Source organism: Pongo abelii, chromosome 19 (genome assembly GCF_028885655.2).
Source record: "Pongo abelii isolate AG06213 chromosome 19, NHGRI_mPonAbe1-v2.0_pri, whole genome shotgun sequence".
In the NCBI taxonomy this organism is placed as follows: Eukaryota; Metazoa; Chordata; class Mammalia; order Primates; family Hominidae; genus Pongo; species Pongo abelii.
Window position 1 is genome coordinate 489,057 of NC_072004.2, and position 16,552 is coordinate 505,608.

The 16,552-nt window shown below is 46.8% G+C and overlaps 1 protein-coding gene across 1 annotated transcript in view; it reads right to left on the reverse strand.

The window, feature by feature from the left end:
• Positions 1–14,082, reverse strand: part of VPS53 (VPS53 subunit of GARP complex) — a gene marked incomplete at its 5' end in the record, with an annotated part of 163,273 nt that extends 149,191 nt beyond the window's left edge. Inside the window, 2 exon segments of the mRNA NM_001133283.1 lie at positions 9,803–9,883; positions 13,874–14,082. Of these exon segments, the coding sequence (NP_001126755.1) occupies positions 9,803–9,883; positions 13,874–13,960 (168 nt within the window).
• Positions 14,083–16,552: the final 2,470 nt, after the last annotated feature.

Below are 16,552 nucleotides of genomic sequence, written 5' to 3' on the forward strand. Positions count from 1 at the left end.
TATAATTATTGACTATGCACTACTACTGTGATTATAATAAAGCTTAGTATAACAACAATTAAAACAAAGGGATCACTTCTGACCTTAGAGATGAGAAAATGTGAGGAAATGGTGCCCCCTAATGGACAAGAGGAGGTACAATTTTATAGAACTATTTTAATTCAAGTTTTCAAAATACAATTTAATAAATCCTCTTCCTCTCTCCCTTAACAAACATTTTATCTCAGAAGGAATTAGGGATATTATACGAAATATGCTTATAAATTGCTTCTGGCTACCACTGATGGGAGGAGGAGGCCAGGTGCCTTCCAGGAGCAGGTCTGGTAAGAGAAACGGGCCATGAGTGTTTGAGATGTCAGACTGGGTTGTCACAGCTCATCTTACTGTTCTGACCAAGCCAACAGTTACTCAGAATTTTCAGAAATCCAAGAACAGCTTGAGGTAAAAATGAATCTCAGGCTGGGCGTGATGGCTCATGCCTGTAGTCCCAGCACTTTGGGAGGCTAAGGTGGGAGGATCACTTAAATCCAGGAATTCAAGACCAGCCCAGACAATACAGTGAGATCCCATCTCTCCAAAAAATAAAAAAAAGTTAGGCAGGCATGGTGGCATGTGCTTGCAGTCCCAGGTACTCAGGAGGCTGAGGTGGGAGGATCACTTGAGCCCAGAAGGTCGAGGCTGCAGTGAGCCATGTTCACACCACTGTACTCCAGCCTGGGCTAAACAGCCCTGTCTCAAAGAAAAAGAAAAAAAAAAAAGATGAATCTCAGAAAAATTACTTTAATTTATATATAATTATATATATATACATATATTTTTGTGTGTGATGGAGACTAGCTCTGTCACCAGGCTGGAGTGCAGTGGCGCGATCTTGGCTCACTGCAACCTCTGACTCCCTGGTTCAAGCGATTCTCCTGCCTCAGCCTCCAGAGTAGCTGGGATTACAGGCGCATGCCACCACGCCCAGCTGATTTTTGTATTTTTAGTAGAGACGGGGTTTTACCATGTTGGCCAGGATGGTCTCGATCTCCTGACCTCGTGATCTGCCCGCCTTGGCCTTCCAAAGTGCTGGGATTACAGGTATGAGCCACCGCGCCTGGCCAAGAGGAAAATACTTCTAATTTCATTTTATGATAGCAAGTATTTTTATAATATCAAATAGCCTGCCTTTAAGATGGCGGCTCACTCTGTCACCCAGGCTGGAGTGCAGTGGTGCAATCATAGCTCACTGTAACCTCAAACTCCTCGGCTCAAGCGATCCTCCCACCCCAGCCTCCTGAGTGGCTAGGAACAAAAAGGTACATGCACTGAGCCTGACTAATTTTATTATTTTGTTATAGATACAGGGTCTTGCTATGTTGCCCAAGCTGATCTTGAATTCCTGGCTTCAAGCAATGCTCCCGCTTCAGCCTCCCAAAGCACTGGGATTACAGGCATGAGGCAGCACACCTGGCCCTATAACATCATTTTTATAATATAATGAATGTAGTTTTTAAAAAGAACAGATGCCGGGTGTGGAGGCTTATGTCTGTCCTTTGGGAGGCTGTGGTGGGTGGACTGCTTGAGCCCAAGAGTTAGAGACCAACCTGGGAAACATGGTGAAACTCCATCTCTACAAAAAATAGAAAAATCAGCTGGGTGTGGTAGCACACGCCTGTAGTACAATCTACTTATTAGACTGAGGAGAGAAGACTGATTGAGCCTGTGAGTTCCAGGGCACAGTGAGCTGTGATGGAGCCACTGCACTGCAGCCTGGACGACGGGTGAGAATCTCTAAAAGAAAAACTAAATAAAAATAAAAATAGGCCGGGCGCGGTGGCTCACGCCTGTAATCCCAGCACTTTGGGAGGCCGAGGTGGGTGGATCACAAGGTCAGGAGTTCGAGACCAGCCAGGCCAATATGGTGAAACCCCGTCTCTACTAAATATACACAAAAAAAAATTAGCCAGGTGTGGTGGCAGGTGCCTGTAATCCCAGCTACTCGGGAGGCTGAGGCAGGAGAACTGCTTGAACCCAGGAGGCAGAGGGTGTGGTGAGCCGAGATTGCGCCACTGCACTCCAGCCTGGATAACAGAGGGTGACTCTGTCTCTAAATAAATAAATAAAAGAGAAGAGAAAGAAATATCCTAAAGTTACACTATTTGATAGTTAGGTGGCCCTTGGGTGACTGTTTTCCCTTCATTTCCAGGCTTTCTGCTCGGGGGGAAAGGGAAAGGCTGCTAGCATTTAATGTGGGTCTCCTAGGCAACAATTGTAGGCACTTCACAGAAATTATTTCCCTTAATCCCCTCTGCCACGCGAGGCACACTTTTCTCCTCTTCAATGTTAAGATTGGGAAATATGGAGGCCGGGCGTGGTGGCTCATGCCTATAATCCCAACACTTTGGGAGGCTGAGGTAGGTGGGTTGCCTAAGCTCAGCAGTTCAAGACCAGTCTGGGCAACCTAGCAAAACCCTGTCTCTACCAAAAATACAAAAAAATACCTGGGCGTGCTGGTGCATGCCTGTGGGCCCAGCTACTCAGGAGGCTGAGGTGGGAGGATCGCGTGAGCCTGGGAGGCAGAGGTTGCAGTGAGCCGAGATCACACCACTGCATTCCACCTAGGTGACAGAGTGGGAACCCACCTCAAACAAAAAACAGATCGGAAACGTGCTCTGCAGGACAGGGGCTTTGCCTAAAGCTCAGAGATCCTCTTTCTTACTCTATCGTCTACCTCTAACGCGATGGTTCTTGACCGAATTTTCCTGCACCCCAAGACACCGGACAGCTACGACACACCCACTCCCACCAGTTCAGTGTCTGGCTATGGCAGTGCTCCTCACCAGGGTTGAGGGCCTCTCCTGGAGTTGCGGAAAAGCCCTATGGGAATCCACATTGGCTGGGCAGAGGGGTTTATCCTGCTTTGAGAATCACTCATCTCGTTTAGTCATAATGTGGTTGTACAGTTTTGTTTACTTTTTAAATGTTTTAGTTATTGAAAAATATTTCCTGATTATAATGGTCATTCTTGACAATTACAGAAAATACGTAGTCATCCGCACATCCAGGAGAGTATGACCACAATCAGAATTTTTGCGTATGGCCTTCTACTATGAAACTGTATAGCTATACAAAAATAAACTGGGATGATAAGCATTTTGGCATCTTTTTTATTTTATTTTATTTTTTTTAAGGCAGGATCTCATTCTGTCACCCAGGCTGGAGTGCAGTGGCACAATCTCAGCTGACTGCAACTTCCACCTCTCAGGCTCAAGCGATCCTCCTGCCTCAGCAATCCACCCGCCTTGGTCTCCCAAAGTGCTGGGATTGGAGAATACAGCCAAGAGCCGGATCTTGGGTTTTTTTTTTCTCTTAACAATACAGATCCAGAGCATTTTTGGGGTCACCAGAAACTCTTCTAGAAACATCCCCATATAACTCTTTTCTCAAAGTTCCTAATTATGTTAGTTTTGTATTAGTTTTCCATAAATTTCATTTAGTTTCCTCTAATCAAACTTTCAAATGATTATCTTCAGTTTACTATTAGGAGGTTAAAAAGATTTTCTAGACCACTGTCACCAAACTTGGCTACTATTTAAAGCCCCATAGGCACTCTGTTGCATGGAAAATCCCAAGCTCCTCTCAGACCTGGCCGGGTGAAATAGAAAGAGGCATCCATTCCGGGCCACTCAACAGGCTCCAACCACACACACACAAGTACTTCCACTCAACAGCAATATATTCTCACCCTCCTCCTCACAGTAACACTAAATTCACTCTTGAAATACTGAAATCTACTTTAAACAATCTAAACTCATAATTTACAAGTGTTTACTGTAGGTCCATGAGGTATACAGATGGTTTTTGCCCAGTATCTGACAATAGTTAAATTTCAAGCTATGCCACTACTTTCTACTACCTTTTCATTAAGATCCATGGGAATCTGGCTTGGTAGACGACCTGCTAAGTGAAACTCTGAGACTAGAGAAGTAAAGATAACCCTGTGTCATAAATTTTCTGAGTTACTCTAAGAAACGTGACTATACATTATCATATACCTGGGGCATAATTAGAGAAGACACAGAACTGAATCTGCGGAACAACAAAAATCTTGAGTTTTCAGTAGTTTAAAAAAAAAATACAGCACATACACAAACACCACAAGAGGTGAGAACCTGGTGGTTTCCTACAAAATTTTCAAATCTAACACTTCTTTTTGTTTTGGTGAATCAGCAATTACTATCTTTATCCTAGCTATTCACAAATGTCTATCTCCAGCTAATTCCTAAAATTCCCCTTTCATACAAAATGATGAGCTATAAAGGCTTTTTGTGAAATCTCAAAAAAGACAATCACACAGTATATCATCTTTTAAACTTTATTTTAAAAATCAGTATATCCATTAAAAAAAGTTTGGAAAGATATGCCAAAATATTCACAACGATGGGGATCATAAGCTCCGTGCTCAAATACCCAACTACTCATTTCCACTTGGATGACCTGAGTATGTTCAAACTTGGGCTCACCCTTACACCCCACTCCAGCCCTACCTGCCACTGACGCCTGCTCTTTCTCCTTACGCTCAGTAACTGGGTAAACTGGAAAGCTGCCAATGCCTACCCAGTCAAACAGATCTGGCTACCTAGAAACCAGTTCAAAATCCTTAACTTAGGGCCAGGCACAGTGGCTCAAATCTGTAATCCCAGCACTTGGAGAGGCTGAGGCAGGAGGGTGGCTTGAGGCCAGCAGTTCCAGACCAGTCTGGGCAACACAGCAAGGCCCAGCCTGTAAAAAAAAAATTAAAAATCAGCTGGGGCTGGGCGTGGTGGCTCACGCCTGTAATCCCAACACTTTGGGGGGCCAGGGCAGATGGATCATGAGGTCAGGAGATCGAGACCATCCTGGCCAACATGGTGAAACCCCATCTCTACTAAAAATACAGAAATTAGCTGGGCGTGGTGGCGCGTGCCTATAATCTCAGCTACTCGGGAGGCTAAGACAGGGGAATCGCTTGAACCAGGGAGTCGGAGGTTGCGGTGAGCCGAGATGGCGCCACCCCACCCCAACCTGGTGACAAAGCAAGACTCCATCTCAAAATAATAATAATAATAATAATACTCAGCTGGGTGTGGTGGCACACACCTGTAGTGCTAGCTACTGAGGGGCTTGAGTCCAGGAATTTGAGGTTGCAGTAAGCTATGATTGTGCCACTGCACTCCAGCCTGGGCAAGAGAGTGAGACCCCTCTCAAAAAAAAAATTATTAACTTGGTCTGTAGTATTCAGCTAAAACACCATTTCCTCAAGGGAGTAAGCCTTTTCAACCCATCTTGACCAAGTAAGGCCCTGGGTTCTGCTGTCACTGTATTTGGCATGCTTCCTTCAGGGCTATGCTATCACATTTAAGCTGAGTGTTCTTTATCTTTCTGTGCCTCGTGATTCTCACTCTAAAATAAGAAGGATAACAAAGTGGAGAGTTTATCACTGTTTAGTGCCTAGAGTGGTGTCAGGTACACAGGAAGTATCTAATAAAGATTACTATTACAGTTGTAGTAAAGGTTATATAAGAGTAAGTGGCAAATAGTATTTAAAAATTATACAAGCAAGTCAGGCCAAGCGCAGTGGCTCATGCCTGTAATCCCAGCACTTTGGGAGGCCGAGGTGGGCGGATCACAAGGTCAAGAGATTGAGACCATCCTGGACAACATGGTGAAACCCTGTCTCTACTAAAAATACAAAAATTAGCCAGGCTTGGTGGCACGTGCCTATAATCTCAGCTACTCAGGAGGCTGAGGCAGGAGAATCGCTTGAACCCGGGAGTTGGAGGTTGCAGTGAGCCGGGATTGTGCCACTGCATTCCATCCTGGCAACAGAGCAAGACTCAGTCTTAAAAAAAAAAAATTATACAAACAAGTCATTGTAACAGCATAATTTACCTATAATCTGTTACTGTGTGATTAAGATAGACTATGGAGTCTTTGTTGGTAGACTATATCTGTCTTGCTCACTTCTCTACCCCAAATTTCTTATAAAGCTAGGTAGAGTGGGTGTTTTTTTAACTGAATAAATGAATGAGTGAATTTTGGATTCTCCATGACCCTCTACCTTCATGCCCTCAGGTACCAAACTGCACGACTTTGGTCCCCTCAATAGCTCTCAGGTCTGGTTCTCTCTATCCCACAGCTTTCCTCGGGCTCTCGCCATCTCTTTCCAGTGATCTACTGCGTGTGTCTCCTGCCTGCAGTCTCCCCCCCACCTCCATCCCTTGCTCATCCTCCACATGGCTGCCAGACGGAATTTTAAAAATGTGAATGTGCTCCAGTCATTATCCTGTCAAAAGTCCTTCAATGAATACCCACTGCCTACAGCAGCAGCCTCCAGAGCAGGGTGCGAACATCCCCAAGGGGTCTGCCACACTATCCCTTGGGGTGTGAGGAGCATACACTGAAGCCTCTATGTTTATTTTTTATTTAATAGCAAATACTACTGAAGCCTAATTTATTTAAAATTGGTACTAACATATGTATATAATATTTTGGGGATACAGGCTTAAAAATTATCCAAGTGAAAATCAGCTCTGTGGGTCGGGCGCAGTGGCTCATGCCTGTCATCCCAGCACTTTGGGAGGCCGAGGCGAGCGGATCACCTGAGGTCAGGAGTTTGAGACCAGCCTGGCCAACATGGTGAAACCCCGTCTCTACTAAAAATACAAAAATTAGCTGCGTGGTGGCAGGCCTCTGTAATCCCAGCCGCTCAGGACGCTGAGACAGGAGAATCACTTGAAGCCGGGAGGTGGAGGTTGCAGTGAGCCGAGATCATGCCATTGCACTCCAGCCTGGGGGACAAGAACGAGACTTTGTCTCAAAAAAAAAAAAAAAAGAAAATCAGTTGTGTGAAAAATATTTGGGCCAGGTGCAGTGGCTCATGCCTGTAATCCCAACATTTTGGGAGGCCGAGGCGGGAGGATCACATTAGCTCAAGAGTTCGAGACCAGCCTGGGCTTCGTAGTGAGATCTCGTCTCTACTAAAAAAAATTTTTAAAATTAGCTGTGTGTGGTGGCATGCGCCTGTAGTCCCAGCTACTCAGAAGGCCGATGCAGTGGGAGTGCTAGAGCTCGGGAGTTCAAAGTTACTATGATTGTGCCACTGCACTCCAGCCTCGGCAACAGAGTAAAACTCTGTTTCCAAAAAAAAAAAAAAAAAAAAGGAAGAAAGAAAAAAAGCATTTCACTGAGAGGCATGTGGTCTCCAAAAAAACTGGCAACGATAAGCCTAGAGGACAGAGATCCTCCAGGATCCTTGCTCTCCCTCCTCAGCCTCATCTCCTGTGAGTCTCTGTTCACTGTGCACATCTTGTGTCTCCCGTTTCTGTGCCTTGGTCCTATGTTTAGAAGGGCCTTCTGTAGGGTCCAGCCCTACGGGGCCTTGTGGGCTTTCTCTTCATGTGTGGAGACGAGAGATTGTAGAAAGACACGAAACTAAGTAGGAAAGACAGCTGGGCCTGGGGGACCACTACCACCAATGCACAGAGTCCAGTAGTGGCCTCAAATGCCTGGACGCACTGCTATTTATTGTATACAAGGCAAGGAGGCAGGGTAAGGAGTGTGGGTCATCTCAAATGATTGACAAGGTCAAGCAAGTCACGTGTCCACGTGACAGGAGGCCCTTCCCTTTGTGGTAGCCGAAGCAGAGAGGGAGGACAGCAGACGTCAGCATTTTTTCTTTGCACTTATCAGAAAGATCAAAGACTTTAATACTTTCACTAATTCTGCTACTGCTATCTTCTAAGAACTTAAAAGGAGGAGCCAGGTGTACAGGTGGAACATGAAAGTGGACCAGGAGCATGACCACTGAAGCACAGCAGCACAGGGAGACGCTGAAGCCTCCGGATGACTGTGGGCAGGCCTGGGGAATGTCAGGCCCCCCACAAGAGCTGGTGGAGCAGAGTGTTCTCTACCTCCCCCAGGGAAAGGGAGACTCCCTTTCACAGTCTGCTAAGTAACGGGTGCCTTCCCAGGCACCGGCGCTACCGCAAGACCAAGGTGCCTTCAAGCGGCCTTTATCCAGGCATGACAGAGGTTCTCACTGTTGTCTTCTGATCACTTCTCACAGTGTTCCTTCAGCTCCTGACTGTGTATGGCCTTGTTTTTCCTTGGTTATAATAATGAAACAAACATTAATACTAAAGACTAATGATTGATAATATCCATATACAATCATCTCTATATCCTATTTCTATTATAACTTTACTTATTTAACTATTTTCTTTATTATATTGGAACAGGTTGTGCCTTCAGTCTCTTGCCTCGGCACCTGGGTTTCTTTCCGCCCACACCTTCCTTCCCTCATCATCCTGGAAGAGATACCTGGCTGCTGGCTCTGTCTAGAATACTGTTCTGCCAGACTGCTGCAAGCTTGACTCCTTCTTGTCCATCAGGTCTCAGCTTAGAGGAAACCACCTCACAGAGAGCTTCCAGTTAAGCTCCTTTATTTAAAGGACCCCCTGCCCATGCATCACGCTCTGTCACGGAACCTGCTTGGTATCACAGCCACCATGTTTGATCAACTCTAGTGTATTTGTTGGTTTATTTCTTGTCTTCCTCCCTACACTAGACTCCATGAGACCAAGACCAGATCTGTCACGTTTACATTTCTCCCTAGTTTCTAAAAATAGTACCTGACACTTAGTAGACATTTAATAAATGACTGCTAAGTTTTACTAAATGAATACATGAATGAATCCCTCAAGCTCGGCAGACAGGCTACCTCCTCTCTGAAGCTGTGATTTTCCTTGGAAGAACTGGTCTTTGTTTCCTTACCGCACTGTCCCACTGTCACTGTTGGCATTCGCCACAGTCTCCCACCACTTGATCCTGCACACCTCAAGGGCATGGACTGGACCTTAGTCATCTCTGCACCCCCAGCACCTAGCACAGTGACTGACAACACATGACAGGCACCTACTGAACAACTGCTGACTGAAAAAATGGAAACGAAGCGGGACTCTCGCTGCCCTTCTCCCAACTCTGCTGCTTCCAGTTCTGGTCTGCTTCTCACCCAAACACCCAAAAACCAATTTTGTAAGAAAATCCATCTCCACAGGAAAATCACTGGACAAAAAATAATAAAACATAAAGTCTAAAAATCTGTATCTTGAGGCTGGGCGCGGTGGCTCACGCCTGTAATCCCAGCACTTTGGGAGGCCAAGGCAGGCAGATCATGAGGTCAGGAGTTTGAGACCAGCCTGGCCAACACGGTGAAACCCCGTCTCTACTAAAATCACAAAAATTAGCCAGGCGTGATGGTGGGTACCTATAGTGCCAGCTACTCAGGAGGCTGAGGCAGAAGAATCGCCTGAACCCGGGAGGCAGAGGTTGCAGTGAGCCGAGACCGTGCCATTGCACTCCAGCCTGAGTGACAACAGCAAAACTCCGTCTCAAAAAAACTAATAAATAAAAATAAAAATTTACATCTTGAAATGGAGGTGAAAGTGGCTTTATGATTCTGGGCTTATCCTGCCTGCCTCACCCCCACTTTTCCCTACTACATTATAAAAATCCTTTCCACTTTCCAATTTACAACAGAAAATTTGGGAGGACTCTCACAAACTAAGGGTACAATTATTAATAATATGTTCACTATACAATGAATTCCATTCCAATACAGTGTAGCTCACTGCCCCAGCTGGTGACCATGGAGTTTGATTTGAATTTAACTCTCCCTTGTTTATCAAGGGCCCATAGATGATCTAGTTAACACACGAAGCATAACGCCCAGGACGTGCCAAAAGCCGCTGAAAGGAAGGAAACCTGAAACTCTACTTACTTGCTCGGTTGGGAACAGGGTATTGATATACTCAACAGCATTGAAATCTGCTCGATCTAGGGGGTCCTGGCTTGGAAACACCTATATAGAAAGAGAAAAGTATATATAAAAACATGTAGTACACCGTAAACATATATAATTTTAATTTGTCAATTAAAAGGAAAGGGCCGGGCACGGTGGCTCACGCCTGTAATCACAGAACTTTGGGAGGCCAAGGCGGGTGGATCACCTGAGGTCAGGTCTCTACTAAAAATAAAAATTTGCTGGGCATGGTGGTGGCACACACCTGTAATCCCAGCCACTCAGGAGGCTGAGGCAGGAGAATCGCTTGAACCCGGGAGGCAGAGGTTGCAGTGAGCCGAGATCACACCACTACACTCCAGTCTGGGCGAAAGAGCAAGACTCTGTCTCAAAATTAAATAAATAAATAAATAAATAAATAAATAAAAATAAGGCTGGGCGGATCGCTTGAGCTCAGGAGTTGGAGACTGACCTGGGCAACATGGTGAAACCACATCTCTACAAAAAAATTAGCTGGGCACCATGGCACATGCCTGTCATAGTCCCAGCTACCTGGGAGGCTGAGGTGGGAGGATCACCAGAGCCCAGGAGGTTGAGGTTGCAGTGAGCCAAGATTGTATCACTGAACTCCAGCCTGGGCGACAGAGTGAGATTCTGTCTCAAAAACAGTCCACCTCTGAGACATACAGCTAACTCCCTAACAACCTGAAGAACAAGCAACAAGGTGGATGATACAAGCAGCCAAATTATCCACTGGACACTGGGTCTCACCAGCTTGATAGAGTTATAACTGTGGGAAGCAACTTCATCTCTGAAGAAGCCTTCCAAAGAAATATAGAGTCAAAAAATCAAAATATCTTCTAAGACAACTGTTAGAAAAATTGAAGCCTTCTACCACATCAAGAGGAGGTGGATGAGAAGAAAGTGAAGATGTTTTCTTTTTAAAATGTTGAGCATTGCTGTTTCCATAATGCACATATACATAGGTTATTTACACAGTCTCAATGATACGTGCTCACCAGAGGGAAAGTATAACCCACTGAGAGCAGGATATAAGAGATACGAACTATTTCCTCAAGCTCTCAGTTTCTGTATTCCTCTCACAACTCCTAGGTTTTAGTGCTATCCTAGGTTTTAAATTGTTTTCATGTAACAAGGCTCCTAACAAAAGCCAACTGAAAAAAGAATGACTGGTTCCAATGATGGAGGAAAAAACTAACAGCCCTAGACGTATCAGAGATGCATACATGGTACTTCATGGGCAATTTTTTTTTTTTTTTTTTTGAGACGGAGTCTCGCTCTGTCACCCAGGCTGGAGTGCAGTAGCACAATCTCGGTTCAATGCAAGCTCTGCCTCCCGGGTTCATGCCATTCTCCTGTCTCAGCCTCTAGAGAAGGTGGGACTACAGGCGCTCGCCACCATGCCCGGCTTATTTTTTGTGTTTTTAGTAGAGAAGGGGTTTCACTGTGTTGGCCAGGATGGTCTCGATCTCCTGACCTCGTGATCCACCCATCTCAGCCTCCCAAAGTGCTGGGATTACAGGCGTGAGCCTCCACACCCCGCCTTCATGGGCAATTTAAAGAACTTCAGGGCAGAGTGATTTTCATATCTAGAGTGACTTTCACTTTTTTTTTTTTTTTTTTTTGAGATGGAGTCTCACTCTGTCGCTCAGGCTGGAGGCCAGTGGCACCATCTCAGCTCACTGCAACCTCCACCTCCCGGGTTCAAGCAATTCTCTGCCTCAACCTCCAGAGTAGCTGGGATTATGGGCATCTGCCACCATGCCCAGCTAATTTCTGTATTTTTAGGAGAGACGGGGTTTTACTATGTTGGCCAGGCTGGTCTTGAACTACTGACGTCGTGATCCACCCGCCTCGGCCTCCCAAAGTGCTGGGATTACAGGTGTTAGCCACCACGCCCAGCCAATTTTCACCTTATGCAATGACTCTGGGACTTCATCTTGGAGTAAAATGTGATTCCATTTTATCAACCCTTCCTGACTCCTCACACATCACTACTCTTTACAAGTATGCTACTACAGAATTTCATTCAATCAGAGTGCTAAAGTGAGAAAAAATTCTGAATTCATCTTGACATAATGATGTCTGAATTCTGCTTGACATAAAGATGTCTGCTATACTATCACTCAAACTTATTCTTAGAAAATAGGAAAAATGTCAGAATTCACCACTATGTAATTCATCCATGTAATCAAAAACCACCTGTACCCCAAAAGCTGTTGAAATAAACAAATAAAAGAAATAGCAAAAATGTGCTTTTCTGATACCTGTCAACCAAACAGTAACTGACTGCATTATTCTTTTCTTCCATGAGAGCCCACTAGTCCAAAGAGCAACAGAAATGTATGTTTCTTTCTGGCAAAAGGAGGTTAAGCGGTGGAGCCGTGTGGCCGGAACACTAAAAGCTTCCTGCCCAATGGTTTGGCGTCCTCAGGCTAGGACAAAGGTGGTTGTATAAGTAATCCAACCACTACTAGAAAAACACACATCGAAGCGTCGATGAATCCCACTGTAGTCCCAGCTGCTCGGGAGGCTGACGCAGGGGTATCACTTGAGCCCCAGGAATTCCAGGCTGCAGTGAGCTACGATTATGCCACTGTACTCCAGCCTGGGCAACAGAGCAAGACCCTGTCTCAAAAAAAAAAGTTTCCCAGGGGTCATTAAATAAGGCATAATGGAACTGTCCATTTCCTCAATCATAAATCCCTTTCTTAAATCATATAACTTCATGACAATTCCTTTAAGGGAGATTTTCTCCGTTTATCAGGAGCAATACCCTGCAGTATTAGAAATCACTATTTCTGACCGGGTGCAGTGGCTCACACCTGTAATCCCAGCACTTTGGGAGGCCGAGGCGGGCGGATCGCCTGAGGTCAGGAGTTCAAGACCAGCCTGGCCGTCTCTACTAAAAATGCAAAAATTAGTTAGGCGTGGTAGCAGGTGCCTGTAGTCCTACTCAGGAGGCTGAGGCAGGAGAATCACTTGAACCTGGGAGGCGGAGGTTGCAGTGAGCCGAGATGGCACCCCTACACTCCAGCCTGGGCGACAGAGCGAGACTCCGTCTCAGCAAACAAAAAAAAAAAAGAAAAGAAAAAAAAATCACTATTTCTAATATCATTAGCCTTAAAAACCCAATAAACTTGCAAAGGGAAGAGTTCCTGCAGGCAGGGCCGCGCGTGGTGGCTCACGCCTGTAATCCCAGCACTTTGGGAGGCCAAGGCAGACGGATCACTTGAGCTCAGGAGTTCGAGACCATCCTGGCCAAAACGGTGAAACCCCAGTCTTTACCCAAAAATACAAAAATCAGCCGGGCGTGGTGGCGTGCGCCTGTAATCACAGCTACTCAGGAGGCTGAGACAGGAAAATCGCTTGAAGTCGGGAGGCGGAGGTCGCAGTGAGCCGAGATCGCGCCCTTGCACTCCAGCCCGGGCGACAGAGCGAGACTCCGTCTCAAAAAAAAAAAAAAAAAAAAGTTCCTGAAGGGAAAAGAGACCCCTTGGGAGTATTCTCCAACCTCACCCAAACTATTCAACGGTAGGAATTCTCAACCTTTTAAGAATGGTAACGATGTCATTTTTCAACACTTTCTCTCTTCTCTACCATCCGCTTCAGAAATTAAAGTCATACCCTTCCCCCAGTTCCAAGCCACTCACGAGGGGCCAGCTTGCAAAACCGGGGCGTTGGCACGAGCCTGGTAAATGCATGAAGCCCTCACATTCCCCAGAATCTGAGGATGCCACCCAAGGCCTGCATTCTCCTAGCGTCGTCCTCTCTAAGTGCACAATTCCTTTCCCCAAAACCACCAGAACCCCTAGCCCTCGCCAAAGACAATCAAAGCCTAGAAAGGGTCTCTTTCCTTTCCTTCTGATTCAGAAACCGCTTCTCACCCGGACCACCTCCCCATCTTCACTTTCCCTTCTGCCCCGAGCCCCCGGCCCTCGGTCCACCCGCCGCGGCCTCCCCAGCGCCCGGAGCTGCCGTCTCCCCTCCCGCACTCCCGTTTCCCCTCCTGAGGGGCGGAACGCTTACCTGCTCGATGGCCAGCTGCACCTCGGGCGTGAGCTGCAGCACGGCTTCCAGCTCCTCCACGAACTCCAGTTCCTCCTCCTCCATCATTCCTGCACCCGGCCCCCTGCCGACCCCTGCCGCGGGCCCAACTCAGGCCTCCAGCCGCCACCCAGGCCCCAGCACAGCAACCCTCTCGCGGCAGCGATCTGGTGAGCCCGGCTCCGTCAGCCGCTCCGTCAGCCGCTCCGGCACTTCCGGGAGGCCGGGCACTTCCGGGACCGGGGAACTGTGGGATCACGGCGGACTGAGACTGGCGGCGTTCCTGTCACGTCCCGTGTCTCCCGGGCAACGCTGTATCCCGGCGGCCCCGCGTGCCCTCCCCGCGTCCTTAGGATGGCGGCGCCTCTTCCCTCCCCAAGGCGCGCCCCCCACTGAGGACCCCGAGGTTGGGGCAGGGTCTGGCCTCCAGCAGGACGCCCGGATGAAAGTCAGCCCGGCGGCGTCGCGAACCAAGCCCACAGCCTCCGCGGGCGGCGCAGCGGCGACCCCTCAGCTCCCGGGGCCCCCTCGGTCAGTGGCAGCAGGTGTCCCTGGCCATGGGCGCGACGTGATCCCAGCTGGCAAGTGGCGGTGTCGCCAAGGACATTCGTAGGACGGGACAGTACCCACGCGATAGAAATTCCCCGTGCGCCGGGCTCTGCGCAGAAGCTTTTCGAGGTGACTGCAGCCTCCTTATGGGGAGAAACGTCTTTTTTTTTTTTTTTTTTTTTTTTTGAGACGGAGTCTTTTACTTATTGCCCAGGCTGGAGTGCAATGGCGCGATCTCGGCTCACTGCAACCTCCGCCTCCCGGGTTCAAGCAATTCTCCCGTCTCAGCCTCTCGAGTAGCTGGGATTACAGGCGCCTGCCACCACGCCCAGCTAATTTTTGTATTTTTAGTGGAGACGAGGTTTCACCATGTTGGCCAGGCTGGTCTCGAACTCCTGACCTCGTGATCCGCCCGCCTCGGCCTCCCAAAGTGCTGGGATGACAGGCGTGAGCTACTGCGCCCGGCCAGAAACGTTTTTTTAAAGCCAGATGACGCAGCGCCCTGGAGCTGGGGAGACGTTTACTGAGGCTGAATATCCGGGATCTAAGTCCTGAATAGTCCACCATTGATAAGCTGTGTGACCTGGAACAAATTACTACCCCGCGTGTATGTGGAGAGGATTAAACATTAACAGCGCGATGCAAATTCAAGCTGGTAATACAGGAAATAGTGGGGTGCCCAGCCCTTACCCCCACAAAGGAACAAATAAGCCAGATCACCGATCACCCTGTGGTGCCACCTTTCCTGCAGACACTGAAAACAAGGAGGGAACTGCAGCCCAAGGAGGACCCGCTCCACCAGGTGAACCGGGAAACTCCAGGAGGGACACGCGTTGGCCCCACTGAACTTTTTGTTGTTGTTATCAGAGTTGCTCAAAGTAAAAAATAGGAGCAGTATGATTTTTTCTTTTATTTCTAATTGACAAATAATAATTATATAAACAATGTAATTTCTAACAACAAAGGAATGCTAAAAAATATACATTGAAAAAAAGAAAAAAAAAGACAAAATAAAATATACATTGAACCTGGTGCGGTGGCACAGGCCTGCAGCCCCAGCTACTCAGGAGGCTGAGGCAGGGAATTATTGACTTTCTGAGACTGAATAGCAGGGGTCTAGATCTCATCCCACCACTGAGGATCGCTTGAGCCCAGGAGTTTGAGGCTGCAGTGAGCTATGATTTCTTTGCACCACTGCACTCCAGCCTGGGCCACAAGGGGAGACTCTGTCTCTTAAGTAAACATAGAATATTATTGATTCATAAAATCATGATTTTGAAAATTAATGACATGAAAATATGCACAATATATTTCAGAAAGCAAAATGTATAATTTCATTTAAAAAATGCATAGCATGGTCCCAGCTTTGTGTGTATTCTGTGCCAATAAAACTCACAGCAAGGAAATATTACTTTTCTGCACGTGACGAATGTACATCATTTGTACATTTTCCCAAATGTCTACAATGAGCCTGTAGTTCTTTCGTGCTCAGAAAATATGGATGCCTTTTCCTAAAAGGAAAAGGTAGCTATTTTGGACTTTTTTTTCCTTTAAAATATTAAGATATTTACATACAGTAAAATTTACTCTTGCAACTATGATGCGACGAGTTTTGATAAATGTGTATAAACGACTGGGTGTGGTGACTCACGCCTATAATCCCAGCACTTGGGGAGGCCAAGGCTGCCGGATCACTGGAGGTCAGGGGTTCGAGACCAGCCTGGCCAACATGGTAAAACCCGTCTCTATCTACTAAAAATACAAAACTTAGCTGGCCGTGGTGGCGCACAGAATCACTTGAACCCGAGAGGTGGAGGTTGCAGTGAGCCAAGATTGCGCCATTGCACTCCAGCCTGGGTGACAGGGCAAGACTCCATCTCCAAACAAACAAATAATAATAAAACAATAATAAAACAAAATAAATAAATGTATATAACCATGTAACTACTACCACAATCTAGTTATAGGACAATTTCATTACTCCCCCAAATTCCCTCTTGCTTCACCCCATCCACTGGCAACCACTGACTTGATTTCTGTTCCTATAGTTTTCGTTTTTGTTTTTTTGAGACGGAGTCTCGCTCTATCACCCAGGCTGGAGTGCAGTGGTGC